The 17,615-nt window shown below is 55.5% G+C and overlaps 1 protein-coding gene across 1 annotated transcript in view; it reads right to left on the bottom strand.

The window, feature by feature from the left end:
• The window catches only part of LOC139229815 (neurogenic locus notch homolog protein 1-like), a 388,541-nt gene that overhangs the window by 33,795 nt on the left and 337,131 nt on the right, over nt 1-17,615 (bottom strand). Inside the window, exons 20-22 of the mRNA XM_070861407.1 lie at nt 14,224-14,377; nt 7,731-7,915; nt 3,960-4,092 (exon numbers count right to left, since the gene is read on the bottom strand). Coding sequence (XP_070717508.1) covers nt 3,960-4,092; nt 7,731-7,915; nt 14,224-14,377 — 472 coding nt within the window. The remainder of the gene's footprint in view (nt 1-3,959; nt 4,093-7,730; nt 7,916-14,223; nt 14,378-17,615) is intronic.

Below are 17,615 nucleotides of genomic sequence, written 5' to 3'. Positions count from 1 at the left end.
GTGAACTTGGACCTCGATTCCACTTTCCCGCCCGATCCCCAATTCCCTTAATAACCAAGGTAGGCTTCGGGTCCCGTGCCTGGCCTGTGCTGTAGCAGTGGGATTGGGAGGGCGGAAAATAAGGGGGAGAAATTCGTGTGCTTTGCGCCTCCCGAGAGCGCGCGTTGGGGGAGGGGGTTGTGCGGGCGGGAGGTAACGGGGCGCTGAGGGGGTTACCGACCGGCACGGCGAATTCACCGACATCCGTGATCACCCCTGGCGGGTTTTCGCTGGCGCTAACAATTACCGCCTTGCTCTCTTGTCCCGGAGAGCGTGATATCCTCAAGTGCGCCCGGATGTGATAGTCAGTCACGGCCCTTGCCGCATTGTCAACAATGGCAGCCACAGACGGTGCTGTCACCGCGGCTGGCCGCTTAGGGTGCGACATTTAAAGGTCAGGGAGGGTAAACTTTATTCCTCACACCAGTCTGGTGCACTCTGATTGCTTTTCGCCACTGATTTCTGCGCGATTCCTCAGCCCTCCACTCCCCGAGCGTGCTTGCAAGTCGCACAGCTCCCGTGGCCCCACAGAAGGAGCAGCAAGGATGTTTCAACCATCAGCGGCCCGTCCCTTTAAGCGAGGGCATGGGCCTGTACAGACGGCAGCGCTCCGCGGGACATTGCTCAGCGCTCTACCACTACCGCCCCGCTCGCACACGTTAGCGCTCCAAGGGAAGAGGTCAGCCTTTGATTTAGAGCTCCACTTTCCTCCTGGAGCGCGAAAGCTGAAGTTCCCGGGAGCAGCAAATCATTTCCGTCTGCCGATACTTTTGCGATAAATCAAAAGTTATTGCCCCGAACGGCAGGCTACGCAATTTCAAGCCCGAGGACACTACGGCTGGCTACGATCCCTCGGGATTCCCGAGTGGGAGATAAAGACTGCCAGGGGTCCGACTCCTGGCGGCTATCCGGTGATCAGCTCCAATGATACGGGAGATTGCACGCCATCTGTGGGAGGATCCCGTAGGAGCGTCGGTAGTTGGGATATAGTTTGCGATAGGGAGATTGTACACGGTGTGTGGGGGGGGGAGGGGCCTCAGGTGCTGTGGGGGGAGGGGCCTCAGGTGCTGTGGGGGGAGGGGCCTCAGGTGCTGTGGGGGGAGGGGCCTCAGGTGCTGTGGGGGGAGGTGCCTCAGGTGCTGTGGGGGGAGGTGCCTCAGGTGCTGTGGGGGGAGGGGCCTCAGGTGCTGTGGGGGGAGGGGCCTCAGGTGCTGTGGGGGGAGGGGCCTCAGGTACTGTGGGGGGAGGGGCTTTAAGTACTGTGAGGGGAAAGGCATCAGGTACTGTGGGGGGAGGGGCCTGAGGGGGAGGGGCCTCAGATACTATGGGGGAGGGACTTCAAGTACTTTTGGGGGAGAGGCCTCAGGTACTGTGGGGGAGGTGCCTCAGGTACTGTGGGGGGGAGGGGCCTGAGGTACTGTGGGGGGAGGGGTCTCACGGGGTAGTGGCCTCAGGTACTGTGGGGGAGGGGCTTCAAATACTGTGGGGGAGGGGCTTCAAGTACTGTGGGGGAGGAGCCTCAGGGGGTAGGGGCCTCAGGTAATGTGGGGAGAGGGGTCTCATGTACTGTGGAGGGAGTGGCCTCAGGGGGTAGGGGCCTCAGGTACTGTGGGGGGAGGGGCCTCAGGTACTGTGGGGGGGGAGGGGCCTGAGGTGCTGTGGGGGGAGGGGCCTCAGGTACTGTGGGGGAGGGGCTTCAGGTACTGTGGGGGAGGGGCCTCAGGTGCTGTGGGGGAGGGGCCTCAGGTGTTGTGGGGGAGGAGCCTCAGGGGGTAGGGGCCTCAGGTAATGTGGGGAGAGGGGTCTCATGTACTGTGGAGGGAGGGGCCTCAGGGGGTAGGGGCCTCAGGTGCTGTGGGGGGAGGGGCCTCAGGTGCTGTGGGGGGAGGGGCCTCAGGTGCTGTGGGGGGAGGGGCCTCAGGTTGTGTGGGGGGAGGGGCCTCAGGTCGTGTGGGGGAGGGGCCTCAGGTCATGTGGGGGGGAGGGGCCTCAGGTCGTGTGGGGGGGAGGGGCTTCAATACTGTGGGGGATGGGCCTCTGGTGCTGTGGGGGGGGAGAGGCCTCTGGTGCTGTGGGGGGGGAGGGGCCTCTGGTGCTGTGGGGGGGGAGGGGCCTCTGGTGCTGTGGGGGGGGGAGGGGCCTCTGGTGCTGTGGGGGGGGGGAGGGGCCTCTGGTGCTGTGGGGGGGGGAGGGGCCTCTGGTGCTGTGGGGAGGGGAGGGGCCTCTGGTGCTCTGGGGGGGGGGAGGGGCCTCTGCTGCTGTGGGGGGGAGGGGCCTCTGCTGCTGTGGGTGGGAGGGGCCTCTGGTGCTGTGGGGGGAGGGGCTTCAAGTACTGTAGGGGAGGGGCCTCAGGTGCTGTGGGGGGAGGGGCCTGAGGGGGAGGGTCCTCAGGTACTGTCGGGGAGGTGCCTCAGGTACTGTGGGGGAGGGGCTTCAAGTACTGTGGGGGGGAGGGGCCTCAGGTACTGTGGGGGGGAGGGGCCTCAGGTACTGTGGGGGGGAGGGGCCTCAGGTACTGTCGGGGGAGAGGCCTCAGGTACTGTGGGGGGAGGGGCCTCAGGTGCTGTGGGGGGAGGGGCCTCAGGTGCTGTGGGGGGAGGGGCCTCAGGTGCTGTGGGGGGAGGGGCCTCAGGTACTGTGGGGGGAGGGGCCTCAGGTACTGTGGGGGGAGGGGCCTCAGGTACTGTTGGGGGAGGGGGCCTCCCTCAGGCAGTTCTATAAATGGAGTTGAGTGGTAGAATCCTAAATATTTACAGCATGGATGGAGGCCATTTCAGCCCATCTACGCCCACGCCAGCGGACAAAGAGCTATCCAGCCTAATCCCACTTTCCAGCTCTTGGTCTGTAGCCCTGTAGGTTATGGCAGTTTCAGCGCACATCCAAGTGTTTTTTAAATGCGGTGAGAGTTTCTGCCTCTACCACCCTTTCAGGCAGTGAGTTCTAAACCTCTACCACCCTCTGGGTGAAGAAATTTCCCCATAAATACCCTGTAACGCTCTTACCAATTACTTTAAATCTATGCCCCCTGGTTGTTGATCCCTTTGCTCATGGAAATAGGTCCGTCCTATCCACTCTATCAAGGCCCGTCATAATTTTATATATCTCAATAAGGTCTCCCCTCAGCCTCATCTGTTCCAATGAAAACAAACCCAGCCTATCCCATCTTTCCTCAGAGCCAAAATTCTCCAGTCCTGGCATCATTCTTGTAAATCTCCTCTGTACCCTCTCTAGTGCAATCACATCCTTCCTGTAATGTGGTGACCAGAACTGCACGCAGTACTCTAGCTGTGGCCTAACTAGTGTTTTATACAGTACAAGCATAACTTCCCTGCTCTGTATTCTGTGCCTCGGCTAATAAAAGCAAGCATTCCATATGCCTTCTTAACCACCTTATCTACCTGGCCTGCTACCTTCAGCGATCTGTGGACATGCACTCCAAGGTCCCTCTGTTCCTCTACACTTTTCAGTGTCCTACCATTTAAAGTGTATTCGCTTGCCTTGTTAGCCCTTATCAAATGTATTACCTCACACTTCTCCGGGTTGAATTCCATTTGCCACTGTTCTGCCCACCTGACCAGTTCATTGCTGTCTTCCTACAGTCCACAGCTTTCGTCTTCATTATAAACCACACAGCCAATTTTAGTGTCATCTGCAAATGTTTTAATCATACCCCCTATCCATGATAGGTTAGGCTGTACATTGTCTGTGGCAGTTCATTGCCCGAGAGACTATTTCCATTGCACGTTTCCTCCCTCCCCCCTGCGACCCTCGCTCCCCGAAGAACCCCAATCCCCCCCTGACCTCCCCCCCCCCCGAGATCCGCATCTCTCCCTCCGCGACCCCGATTACCGACACGGCGGCGAGTTAGCCCTCCCCCCTGTAGGTCACACATTCTTCTCCGGCTCTGGGCCGATGCTTACCCTCAGTCCCGTGTAGACACAAGCACCGATAGCCGTCGACCAGGTCGATGCAGGTCCCACCGTTCCGGCAGGGCTGGGAGCGGCACTCGTCAACCTCTTGGGAACAGTTGGTGCCGTAGTAACCGGGGAGACACTGCACGGAGACACACAGAGAGTCGTGTCAATCTTTGCTGCAACCACCCTGGGCAGGACACGACAGGAGGCTGCAACCTCGGTGGGGGGGCAGCTCAGCTGGTTTATCAGATCGCCAGGCTCGGCACCAGGCGGGGGCCCACTGCAGGAGCACAGATACTTTCCCTGTAACCTTCAACCCCTGCCCATCCAGGAGGCCCTGTACAATGGGTTTCTCGGGGTTGAGGGTGGTGATGGGCTTTGGAGGGAGAAATCTGGTTCTCGGAGGCAGATGGGGTCCACGGGAGGGGGAGTGTCAAAGATTGGGATCCTTTGGTAGGGTCTCGAGGGTTGGGGTGTTGGGTGGGAGCCGGTGATGGGGCTTTCATGGGAGGGTAATCGGCATCACGGAGGGAGAGATGGGGTTCTCCAGGGAGTGAGGGTCTCATGGAGTGAGGGTCTCAGGGAGCGAGGGTCTCAGGGAGCGAGGGTCTCAGGGGAGCGAGGGTCTCAGGGGAGCGAGGGTCTCCTGGGGAGGGGGGTGGGGGGAGTGTGGGTCTGGGGGTGAGCCAGGTTCTCGGGGGGAGCCAGGTTCTCGGGTGCCTCGGGGGGAGCGAGGGTCTTGGTGGTGGGGTGGTGGGGGGGGGAGTGTCGCGCGGGGAGCGAGGGTCTCGGGGGTGGGATGTGTGGGTCGTGGTGGGGGGGGGAAAGTGTTGGTCACGGGGGGAGCCAGTGTCTCGGGTGTCTTGGAGGGTGCGAGGGTCTTGGTGGTGGGGGAGGGTCCCACGGGGAGTGAGGGTCTCGGGAGGAGCAAGGGTCTGGGGGGAGCGAGGGTCCCCGGGGTAGGGGGGGGAAGGAGGGTTCTTGGTGGGAGCGAGGGTCTCGGGGGGAGGGGGTGGGGAACGAGGGTCTTGGGGAGCGAGGATCTCGGGGGGCAGGCGGGTCTCCAGGCGGGAGTGAGGATCTCGGGGGACAGGGGTGTCTCGGGGGAGGAACAAGGATCTGTGGAGGCACAGTCTTTGAGTAAATTCAAGACAGAGGTCGACAGATTTTTAGATATTCAGGGAATCAAGGGATATGGGGACAGTGCAGGAAAGTGGAGTTGAGGTCGAAGATCAGCCATGATCTCATTGAATGGCAGAGCAGGCTCGAGGGGCCGAATGGCCACGCAGAACTTTCCCAAGCGACCATTCTTCGTGAGCGAGCCCAGACAGCAAGGCTGGTGTTTCCCTCCAGCGATCCTGAGGTGACACCAAGACTGAGTGCCGGGAGTGTGCTCACTCCCCCGCCCCTGTCTGGGATTTCCCGACCATTGCCGCAAATGCACGGAGCGGCAAAGTGGAAAATCCCGGCCTGAAGATCAGCGGGCTATTTGACCTTGGGGAGCGGGGTATCTGGAGATACGGCACCGCACAAACCAGCCAGCAGGAGTCACTGGAGAGCCAACCAGAGCTGGATCCCTTGGCCCCTTCCCCCAAACTCCGAGGCACTGAGGTCAATTGTGGAGGTCCCCTCAGCGGACCGGGCACTGACCAGAGCTGGGCTCTTGCTGAACAGTGCCACACTGCTTGGTGCAGTTACACAATGGGCCAAGTGATTGGGGGGGAGCACATATCCAGGAACGGGAGCTGGTTAGTTGGGAATAGTGACCAGGATGAACCTGCCCCCTTGTTGGACATGCAACAATAACTTTTATTTGTATAGTGCCTTCAATGTAAAACATCCCAAGGTGTTTCACAGGAGCGATTATCAAACAAAATTTGACACACAACAACATATTTGGACAGGTGACCAAAAGCTTGGTCACAGAGGTAGGTTTTAAGCAGCGTCTTGAAGGAGGAGGGAGAGGTAGAGAAGCGGAGAGGTTTAGGGAGGGAGTTCCAGAGCTTAGGGCCCAGGCAGCTGAAGGCACGGCCACCGATGGTGGAGCGATTAAAATCGAGGCTGAAACTTTCTTGTCTTACTAAAAATAATTTTGATCGAATATTTTAAATCTTTGGAGTTTTAAAAAAATCCTGCAAATCGTGGGTAATTCAGAGTAGGACAGTTAATGTACACAAGAGATCCAGAGAGAGGGATTTCCTGGAGATAATGGGGGGGCGGGCGGGTGGGGGCGGTAAAAGCAGACAATATTTGTAGTACCATTGGTTCACCAGCAGGTAGCGATGTTGCCCAATGTTGGTTAAACTCAATGTTGAGTCCGGAAGGCTGTACTTTGTCGGCAATAACAATGACATGCAGTTATATAGCCAAACATCCCAAGGTGCTTCACAGGAGCGTTATCAGACACAATTTATGCAAACCTGTATCGAACCTTGGTTTGACCGCACTTAGAGTACTGCGTACAGTTCTGGTCGTCATATTACATAAAGGATATAGAGGCACTGGAGAGGGTGCAGAGAAGGTTTACAAGGATGATACCAGAAATGTGAGGATACACATATATCAGGAAAGGATGAACAGGCTGGGTCTCTTTTCTGTTGAAAAAAGAAGGCTGAGGGGTGACCTAATAGAGGTCTGTAAAATTATGAAAGGTTTTGATAGACTGAATACAGAGAGAATGTTTGCACTTGTGGGGAAGAGCATAATGAGAGGCCATCAATATAAGATAGTCACCAAGTAATCCAATTGGGAATTCAGAAGAAACTTCTTTACCCAGAGAGTGGTGAGAATGTGGAACTCGCTGCCACAGGGAATGGTTGAAGCGAATAGTATCGATGCATTTAAGGGGAGGCTAGATAAGCATATGAGGGAGAAGGGAATAGAGGGATATGCTGATAGATTTAGATGAGGAAAGACGGGAGGGGGCTCAAGTGGAGCATAAACGCCAGCATGGAGTGGTTGGGCCGAATGGCCTGTTTCTGTGCTGTATATCTGATGTAATCCTATGTAATTTGAAACTGAGCCACATAAGGTGTTGTTAGGACAGGTGACCAAAAGCTTGGTCAGAGGTAGGTTTTAAAGAGCATCTTAAAGGAGAGAAAAGTGGAGGCGCGGAGGGGTTTCGGGAGGGAATTGCAGAGTTTAGGGCAGTTGAAGACACGGCCACCAATGGTGGAGCGATGAAAATCGAGGATGCTCAAGGGGGCGGAATTGGAGGAGGGCAGAGATCTCGGAGAGATGTAGGGATGGGAGGAGATTACAGAGATGGAGAGGGGGGCGAGGCCATGGAGAGATTGGAACGCGAGGACGAGAATTTTAAAACGGAGACATTGCCAGACCGGTATAGGTCAGCAAGCACAGGGGTTGATGGGTGAAAACAGATGAGACATTTCGTCATCATATCGTAGGCAGTCCCTCGAAATCGAGGAAGACGTGCTTCCACTCCAACAGTGAGTTCTCAGGTGACTGTACAGTCCAATGTGGGAATCACAGTCTCTGTCACAGGTGGGACAGACAGTGGTTGAAGGAAAGGGTGGGTGGTCCACGGCCAGACCGGGGTCAAGCAGGGCTGTGTCACTGCCCCAACCCTCTTCTCCATCTTCCTCGCTGCCATGCTCCAACTCACACTCAACAAGCTGGAGCGGAACTAAACCACAGAACCGGTGGGAACCTGCTCAAACTTCGTTGTCTCCAGGCCAGATAAGACATTTAGTTTCGACTAGATTGGCAGTTTTGCCGGGGCCGAGCTGCCTGGTGACGCGGGGGTCGACCCAGTACCTGGCAGGAATACTTTGCGATGAGGTCGATGCATGTGGCTCCATTCTGACACGGGTCAGGCTGACACTCATTCACCTGCACCTCGCAGTAGCTGCCCTCAAACCCAGCCGGGCACTGGCAGTAATGGGAGTTTCCCGCATCGATGCACTGCCCACCATTCTGGCACAGCTGGGTGACACCCACGCCTGGGGGAGAGAAAAGAAGAGAGAGGACAGATTAGACAGCTCGAGAGTCAATCCCCGACATCACAACCACAGCAATGTATATTTATATCGCGCCTTTAACATGGTGAAACATCCCAAGGTGCTTCACAGCAGCGTTATGAGATGAGAAATTTGACACTGAACCGCATAAGTAGAAATTAGCGCAGGTGACCAAAGGCTTCTTCAAAGAGGTAGGTTTTAAGGAGCGTCTTGAAGGAGGAAAGAGAGGTAGAGAGACGGGGAGGTTTAGTCAGGGAGTTCCAGAGCTTGGGGCCCAGGCAGCTGAAGGCCACCAATGGTTGAGCCGATTACGATCAGGGTTTCTCAGGAGGGTAGAATTAGAGGAGCGCAGATATCTCGGGGGGTTGTGGGGCTGGTGATTACAGAGATAGGGAGGGGCGAGGCCATGGAGGGATTTGAAAATATTGATGTTCACGGTCTCTAATTGTCAGACTCCTTGTCTGACATCCAGTCCTGGATGAGCGTAAATTTTCTGCAGTTGAATATTGGGAAGAACAAAGCCATTGTTTTTGGTCCCCGCCACAAACTTTGTTCTCGAGCCACTGACTCCATCCCTCTCCTTAGCATCTGTCTGAGGCTAAACCACATGGAACGCAAACTTGGTGTCACATTTGACCCTGAAATGAGCTTCCAGCTACAAATCCGCGGCATAACTAAAACCGCCTCCCCACCTCCGTAACTTTACCCGTCTCCGCCCTTGCATTAACTCATCCGCTGCTGAAACCCTCAACCATGCCTTTGTTACCTCTGCCTTTGTCTCTCTCTCTCTCTCCCCCCAGTCTCTCTCTCTCCCCCCCCCAGTCTCTCTCTCTCTCTCCCCCCAGTCTCTCTCTCTCCCCGCCTCAGTCTCTCTCTCTCTCTCTCTCTCTCTCCCCCGCCCCAGTCTCTCTCCCTCCCCCCCAGTCTCTCTCTCTCCCCCCCAGTCTCTCTCTCTCCCCCCCCAGTCTCTCTGTCTCTCTCTCTCTCTCCCCCGCCCCAGTCTCTCTCTCTCCCCCCCAGTCTCTCTCTCTCCCCCCGCCCCAGTCTCTCTCTCTCTCTCTCTCTCTCTCTCTCCCCCGCCCCAGTATCTCTCCCTCCCCCCCAGTCTCTCTCTCTCCCCCCCAGTCTCTCTCTCTGCCAATCTCACTCTGTCCCCCCAGTCTCTCTCTCTCTCCCCCCCCGTCTCTCTCTCTCTCTCTCTCTCTCTCTCTGCCAGTCTCTCTCTCTCTCCACCCCAGTCTCTCTATCTCTCTCGCCACCCCAGTCTCTCTCTCCTCCATCTCTCTCAGTCTCTCTTTGCCCCAGTCTCTCTCTCCCCCAATCTCTCTTCTTCCCACCCACAGGCTCTCATCCTCCCCCCCAGTCTCTCTCTCTCTCTGTCTCTGTCTCTGTCTCTCTCTCCCCCCAGTATCCCTCTCTCTCTCTCTTCCCCCCCCTAGTCTCTCTCTCCCCCAGTCTCTTTCTCTCTCCCTACAGTCTCTCTCTCTCTCTCCCCACAGTCTCTCTCTCTCTCCCCACAGTCTCTCTCTCTCTCTCTCTCTCCCTCCCCCCATAGTCTCTCTCTCTCCCCACAGTCTCTCTCTCTCTCTCTCTCTCCCCAGTCTCTCTCTCTCTCTCTCTCTACAGTCTCTCTCTCCCCCCACAGTCTCTCTCTCTCTCCCCCCACAGTCTCTCTCTCTCTCATTCTCTCCCCCAACTCTCTCTCTCCCCCATCTCTCTCTCTCTCTCCCCCCATCTCTCCTCTCTCTCTCTCCCCCAGCCTTTGTCTCTCCCCCGTCTCTCTCTCACCCCCTATCTCTCTCTCTCCCCCCCCCAGACTCTTGCTTTCTCCCCCCCAGTCTCTCTCTCCCTCCCTCAGTCTCTCTCTCCCTCCTCAGTCTCTCTTTCTCTCCCCCCCCCAGTCTCTCTCTTTCTCCCCCCCAGTCTCTCTTTCTCTCTCTCTCTCTCCCCCCCCCAGTCTCTCTCTCTCTCTCCCCCCCCCAGTCTCTCTCTCTCTCTCTCCCCCCCCTAGTCTCTCTCTCTCTCTTTCCCCCCAGTCTCTCTCTCTCTCCCCCCCCAGTCTCTCTCTCTCTCCCCCCCCCAGTCTCTCTCTCTCTCCCCCCCACAGTCTCTCTCTTCCCCCCACAGTCTCTCTCTCTCTCTCCCCCGCCCAGTCTCTCTCTCTCTCTCTCCCCCCTCCCAGTCTCTCTCTCTCCCCCCCCTAGTCTCTCTCTCTCTTCCCCCCCCCAGTCTCTCTCTCTCTCCCCCCCCAGTCTCTCTCTCTCCCCCCCCCCCAGTCTCTCTCTCTCTCCCCCCCCACAGTCTCTCTCTTCCCCCCCCCAGTCTCTCTCTCTCTCTCCCCCCTCCCAGTCTCTCTCTCTCCCCCCCCCCAGTCTCTCTCTCTTCCCCCCCCCAGTCTCTCTCTCTCTCTCTCTCTCCCCCCCCAGTCTCTCTCTCTCTCCCCCCCCAGTCTCCCCCCAGACTCTCTCTCTCTCTACCCCCCAGTCTCTCTCTACCCCCCAGTCTCTCTCTCTCTCTCTACCCCCCAGTCTCCCACTCTCTCTCCCCCCAGTCTCCCACTCTCTCTCTCTCTCTCTCTCTCTCTCCCCCCCCAGTCTCTCTCACTCACCTCCCCCCACCCCCCAGTCTCTCTCTTTCCCGCAGTCCCTCTCTCTCCCCCCATTGGAGAAATGGACTACTGGCCGCGCTCGTGCTGCCCCGCACTCCGTCTCGGAGCCGGGCCGTGACCACGGCACCCCTTAGCCCAGGTGGCCCAGTGAAGGCCATCCAAGGGTCTGCAGAGCTCGCAGCGTCCCTCCCTTTAACCGAAGGGGAGGGGCGTTGAAACGGGTCAGCACTACGCGGAGAGGCCGGGTGCACTCCGCGTCGCGCCTGCGTATCACTCCCTAGCTTGTCCCGGGAGGAAGTGGAGCACATGACATTGCACTACTCTCCCTGTGAGGGGCGCTAACCACAATTTTGCTCCTGGACCGGAACGCCAGGCGTAGAATCCGGCCTCGGAAATGTTCTTGCCTCAACCGGGGCAATAGCCAATTTCGGCCCCAAGATATCCAATGTCGACTATTTGACCTTGGGGAGCAGCACAGTGAAAGCCAGTCCCATACTCACCTGATGTCCACACATGTAGGGATCACTGTGGGGTGCTGAGGCCAGTTTTGGTATCTGTACAGCGACGGTCAGGTAACGCGGCACAGTCCAAGGATCAAAACTGGGACCTTCTTGCTTTGCATGGTTCACTTCCAGCACTGGGTGGAAGCTTTACCCACGCAGCTATCAACGGGCCAGTGCCGCCAGTGTTATGGAGGCTCCGTCGGCCCATCATCATCATCATCATAGGCAGTCCCTCGGAATCAAGGAAGACTTGCTACCACTCTTAAAATGAGTCCTTAGATGGCTGAACAGTCCAATACGAGAGCCACAGACTCTGTCACAGGTGGGTCAGACAGTTGTTGAGGGAAGGGGTGGGTGGGACTGGTTTGCCGCACGTTCTTCCCACTGCCTGCGCTTGATTTCTGCATGCTCTCGGCGACGAGACTCGAGGTGTTCAGCGCCCTCCCGAATGCACTTCCTCTACTTAGGGCGGTCTTTGGCCAGGTACTCCCAGGTGTCGGTTGGGATGATGCGCTTTATCAGGGAGACTTTGAGGGTGTCCTTGTAACGTTTCCGCTGCCCAACTTTGGCTCGATTGCCCTGAAGGAGTTCTGAGTAGAGCGCTTGCTTTGGGAGTTTCGTGTCTGGCATGCGAACTATATGGCCTGCCCAGCGGAGCTGATCAAGTGTGGTCAGCACTTCGACGTTGGGGATGTTGGCCTGGATGAGGACGCTAAAGTTGGTGCGTCTGTCCTCCCAGGGGATTTGTAGGATCTTGCGGAGACATCGTTGGTGGTAGTTCTCCAGCGATTTGAGGTGTCTACTGTACATGGTCCATGTCTCTGAGCCACACAGGAGGGCGGGTATTACTACGGCCCTGTAGACTGTGAGCTTGGTGACAGTTTTGAGGCCCATATCACACACCCGTCCACTTGGAGCGAGCAGAGGTGAGGCACGAGGTCCGGATGGGAGGAAACAGTGCAAAGTATTAATTGTTAGGAATTGGTCCAACACTAACTCAGCCGTTACTGTGACGGTCGTCATTATGTTGGTTGATGGCGGTAAGATGCAGATCAGCCATAATCTCGCCGAATAGAACTGGAAAGAAGGCTGAGGGGCAAGCTAACAGAGTTTTTTTTAAATTATGAAAGGTTTTGATAGGGAGTGAAGGGTTATGGGGAGTGGGCGGGGAAGTGGAACTGAGGCCATGATCAAATCAGCCATGATCTTATTGAATGGCAGAGCCGGCTCGAGGGGCCGTATGGCCTACTCCTGTTCCTATTTCTTATGTTCTTATGATAGAGTGGATACAGAGAGACTGTTTCCATTTGTGGGGAAGAGCATAATAAAGGCCATCAATATAAGATAATCAGCAAGAAATCCAATAGGGAATTCAGAAGAAACTTCTTCACCCAGAGTGAGGTGAGAATGTGGAACTCACTACCACAGGGAGTGGTTGTCGCGAATAGTGTCGATGCATTTAAGGGGAGGCTGGAGAAGCATATGAGGGAGAAGGGAACAGAGGGTTATGCTGATAGATTTAGATGAGGAAAGATGGGAGGAGGCTCGAGTGGAGCATAAACGCAGGCATGGACTGGTTGGGCCGAATGGCCTGTTTCTGTGCCATATATCCGATGTAACTCTATGAATAGCGTAACAAACTCGAGGGGCTGAATGGCCTACTCCTGTTCCTATCTCTCCACCTGCGCTATATCTTTATTCAGAATGGCCTGATATGAGAGGGACTGACAGCAAGATAGACAGATGCACATGTCTATCTATCAAGAGGCACAGGCATGTGTACACACACATACACACAAACAAAGCCAGTATGACAGACATAGATAAAGAGACATGTGTCTATCTTTCGGTCTATCTATCCAACCATCTGAGAGTAAAACGGTGTAAGGTATAGACACAGAAGTAGTGATAGAAAGAATTATCCAGTCCGCTGCTCTCCCAGCCTCATGCCCTTTACCCCATTGTTATTTTGCGCCATGATTATCTTGCCCAGTCTCCTCTCTCTTTCCCACCCCCATCGTGACATTCACATCTCCATTTTCCCAGCCTGATCATTGAGTCATAGAATCTTACAGCACAGGAGAACATTCGGCCCACCATTCCTGTGCCAGTTCTTTGCAAGTGCTATCCAATTAGTCCCACTCACCCACCCTTTCCCCACAGTCCAGCAAAATGTTCCAATTAGAGTATTTATCCAATTCCCTTGAGAAAGTTCTTATTGAATCTGCTTCCACCGCCCTTTCAGGCTGCGCATTCCAGATCATAACTGCAAAGTATTTGCTTCATGGGTGCTTTGCTTAAGAATTCATAGCAACATATTGCTATTAAGAACTAATTGGTTATTAGCAAAGCTTTAACAATCACACTGCACATTACCAGTTCATCCAACAGGCTCACAACCACCTGTCTCATCGTGGATCCCCCGAACCCAGCTGGCTGGGGTTTTATTGAGTCTTGTGAACATCACGTGACTGGCTAAACCACTCCCAACTCAACAGTTCTACAACTATTTTTGTAAAAGAATAAATCAAGTATCAAAGGGGCATTAGAACCAACAAATTAGCCAATAAAGCTTTTCAAACAATAAACGGTCAAATTAAAATTTGGTTGCCGGAGGTGCCTTCCGACCTGCCCGCTCCCCTCCGCACAGGGTGCCCAAAGATCAGGAGTGTGGGACTGAAGTGCAAATAAAATTTGAGGAGCAGCCCCTTCAAATAATGGAACAGGTCAACAACTCTACAAACCTGTGAGCATACTCACAGCTGCATACATTACAATAATAACTCGTTGCTTTAAAAGAATTCTCCTCATCTTGCCGCTAGTTCTTTTGCCAATAACCTTAAATCATGACTTTTCCTGGTCTGTCTCTTGCCCAACCCCACTGTGATCTTGCCCCGTCCCCTCTCTCTCACTCTCTTTCACCCAACCCTATTGTCACCTGTCCAGTCCCCTCTCTCTCGTACAACCCTCACGGTGATATTATCCAGTCTCTTCTCTCTCAACCAGCCCGATTGATCCTGTTCATCTCTTCTCTCTCCCTTCAAGATCTTTCACAACCCTTTCTAATCTTGCCTGTGCTTCTGCTCAACCCGTGGCCAGTGACAAGTACTCTATCATTCCACTGCCTACTGTGCACGGAGCAGATATAACTGGGAATGAACTATTCCCCAGGCACTTACCCAGCTTGCCGGCAGCGACCTCGCAGGACACTTTCGGGACATCGCAGTAAAGGCCCGACCAGCCGGTCTTGCACTGGCACTGGAAGGTCGTGCCCACTTGCTCACACCTGCCATCATTCTTGCACACGGGCTTGGCACACCAGTTTATCAGAGTCTGCGGGTTGAAGAATGGAACAGTGAGCTGGCTCGGGCAAGCTGGGCGAAGGGTTGTGGTTCAGGACAGGCCCCAGTGCCAAGGCTCCACACACCAGGGGGCCAAAATTGCCCCTTTCCTTAAGGCCTATTACCACCGCAAATCAGCGGCCATGGAGTGGAGTGGACACCGAATTTTTGGTGGAATGGCCGCTGCTAGCTTAATTGCCCTCCAGAGGTTTCCCGGCAGTGTCCCGATTCCCCCCTTACCGTCATCACCGTGCGCACCGCCGATATAGCCACCAGTCCCCACCCGGCCAATGGTGACATTCCCCACCGAAAATCTTCCGCCCACCACGCAGTGCCAAAACAAGCTTCCCCCCGGTGGTCCAGTGAGGTTGTGGCCTACTGCTGCGGCAGCCATGTTTTTTTTGCGGCGGCCGACTGACATGTCGGCCCGACAATTATGCCCCCGGGTTTGGCCGGGCCGCCAACAGGCAGCCTGACACCCCCTGTTGGGCGCCAGGCCAGTGGCCCGGCCGAAACCCTCCCTGGTGGGCCAGTGGACCGAAGATTTAAAAGGGTGGAGGCTCTCCCCTTTAAGTGAAGAGGAGAGCCGTGGTGAAACGACGCCATGATGATGTCATCACGGCGGTCATTCCGCTCCGCCCCCAACTTCCGCCCCTCAGTTGCTGTCACTGCCGCGTGTTTGCCTCTCAGGTGTAGCCACCGACCCCCCCCCCTTATGACCGAGTTCCGGATCAAAACAAAAAAAAACCAAAGGGCACAATTTCGTGAAAGAGGTGACCTGAACCGCAGCTATGGTAAAAACCACCGAAATGGGTTGGGAGTGCCCCGTTTTGGGCGTGGGGCAATTTGTACCCCCAGCAATATTGGCATCGTACGAGGGGAAGGTCATGAAACAGTCGCTGGGTGACACCAAGCTTGGCTTCGAAAAGGCTCGTTCCACAGCTCAGATTTCGATAATTCCGATAATTGCCAAAAATAAAAGGGGGAGATGAGGCCAAATTGTGTTTTTAACGCAGCGAGTTGTTGTGATCTGGAACACGCTGCCTGAAAGGGCGGGGGAAGCAGATACAAGAGCAACTTTCTAAAAGTGAATTAGATCAATACTAAAAAAGGAAAAAAAATGTGCAGGCCAATAGGGAAAGAGCCCGGGGGGAGTGGGACTAATTGGACAGCTCTTTCACAGAGCCGGCACAGGCACGATGGGCCGAATGGCCTCCCTCTGTGCTGTAAGATGCTATGATTACAATGACACAAAAGCCATCCTCCGTGATCATAGTGCTGACAACTTGATCTCCCGAAAGGCTTGGTGCAGAAGACCACATCTTGTTTGATGGAGAAAACCTTCCAGTTCTACGACACGGCCACGCATTGGAATGGCATGGTCATCCAGGAATACTGGGAGGTGCTCTGTGTGAACGGAATGGTGGCTCCACCCGTGAGATGGCACACTACGTTAAAGTCGCTATATAAATGCAAGTTGTAGTTGACAAGTTCGAATCTACTTGACAAAATATGACGAATTGGTGCTCGATGTGAACTTTGGATCATCACAACAACAACTTCTATTTATCTAGTGCTTTTAACATAGTAACACGTCCCAAAACGCTTCACAGCAGTGTTATAAGTCAAAGCAAATGAGCCACATAAGAAGAAATTACGGCAGATGGGACGTAGGTTTTAAGGAGCGTCTTAAAGGAGGAAAGCAAGGCAGAGAGGCGGTGAGGTTTAAGGAGGGAGTTCCAGACCTTAAGGCCCAAACAGCTGAAGGCACGGCCACCAATGATTGAGCGATTATAATCAGGGATGTTCAGGGGGGCAGAATTAGAGGAGCGCAGACATCTCGGGCAGTGGGCGGGGGGGGGGGAGTGGGTTGTGAGGCTGGAGGAGATTACAGAGACAGGGAGGGGCGAGGTCTTGGAGAGATTTGTGAATTTTGAAATCGAGGCCCTTTTTTTTTTATTAATGTGGGGTTTTTTTCTCCATGACTTTGTCCAGAAGGTGCGGGCTCTTACTGGGCTGTGGTTCCTTGACGCTGGTTGCCTCCAGAGTCTTGCTCAGCTGGCCATCGCTCACCTGCGAGCTGAGACCGCGGGCCTGGGTAAGATTCCCTCCGCCGTGAGGCCTCCGCGGCGGAGCCCGGGCTACCGTCATCGCGCAGCAATGGCGCGCACGCACTTCCCGGGTCAGCGGTCACCGCGTGGCCATCGGGAACAGGAACCCTGGCGGGCAGTGGCCACTCCTTCCAGCCGAGGGGCACTGAGGCCAAGCTATAACACTCTGACCGAGATGAGCTGACAGCCGACCGTCGGGTGGGACCCAGAACCTCCCTGCTCCGTACGGAGCAGTGCAGCTACACAGCAAAACACCTCTCGAGTATTGGAGTATTGAGGGGTGAACTGATCACGGTTGTTTAAAATGATCAAAGGAGTCGATAGGATAGAGACGGTGAATCTAATTTCTCTGGTGGGGAGGGTTGGGGGCGTCCAGAACAAGGGGGCATCATCTCAAAATCAGAGCAGGCCGTAGAGCGTTATTTTTTTTTAAGATTCGTTCACGGGATGTGGGCGCGGCTGGCAAGGCCAGCATTTATTGCCTGTCCTTCGTTGCCCCTTGAGAAGGTGGTGGTGAGCCGCCTTCTTGAACCGCTGCAGTCCGTGTGGTGAAGGTGCTCCCACAGTAGCGGTTTGGCACAACTGAGAACAGAAGGTTAAAGGGGTGATCTAACTGAGCTGGTTAAGACCATTAAAAGGGCTAAAACTTCATTGGCTGGGCGTTGCCCATGAGCGCCGGAGAGGGCAGCTAACGGGCCGCCAAGCACCTACCGACGCAGCGACATACCGTCCTCGCCTCCCCAAAACGTCAATGGAGGGATGGGGGCGGGGCGGAGAGGGAGCGCGGCGCACTCCAGCGCTAGCCACGGCGGCGACATCACCGAGCGTGCAACGTCCCCTGGGCGCCGCGGCAGCAAACTTGAATTGGATGGCCTGCTCTGCCGGCAAGCGCTGCTCCCGACGGGTAAAGCAGGCGGTCTCAGCAAGCACCGGGGTGAAATGGCTGCGCAGGAGCTGGTAAGTGACTGCCATCAACTTTATTCAATACTTACCCGTTTGCACTGTCTGACTTAGCGGCCTTGCTTTCTCTGCAGTGTTTGAGCTACTCGACCTCGCCTCCTTTTTAGACGCGAGGATGCCGGCATCCCAGTGCCGCGACTTCAGCCGGCCTGCCGCGCT

This window comes from Pristiophorus japonicus, chromosome 19 (assembly GCF_044704955.1).
Source record: "Pristiophorus japonicus isolate sPriJap1 chromosome 19, sPriJap1.hap1, whole genome shotgun sequence".
Classification (NCBI taxonomy): Eukaryota; Metazoa; Chordata; class Chondrichthyes; family Pristiophoridae; genus Pristiophorus; species Pristiophorus japonicus.
This window is presented reverse-complemented; position numbering and strand designations above follow the sequence as displayed.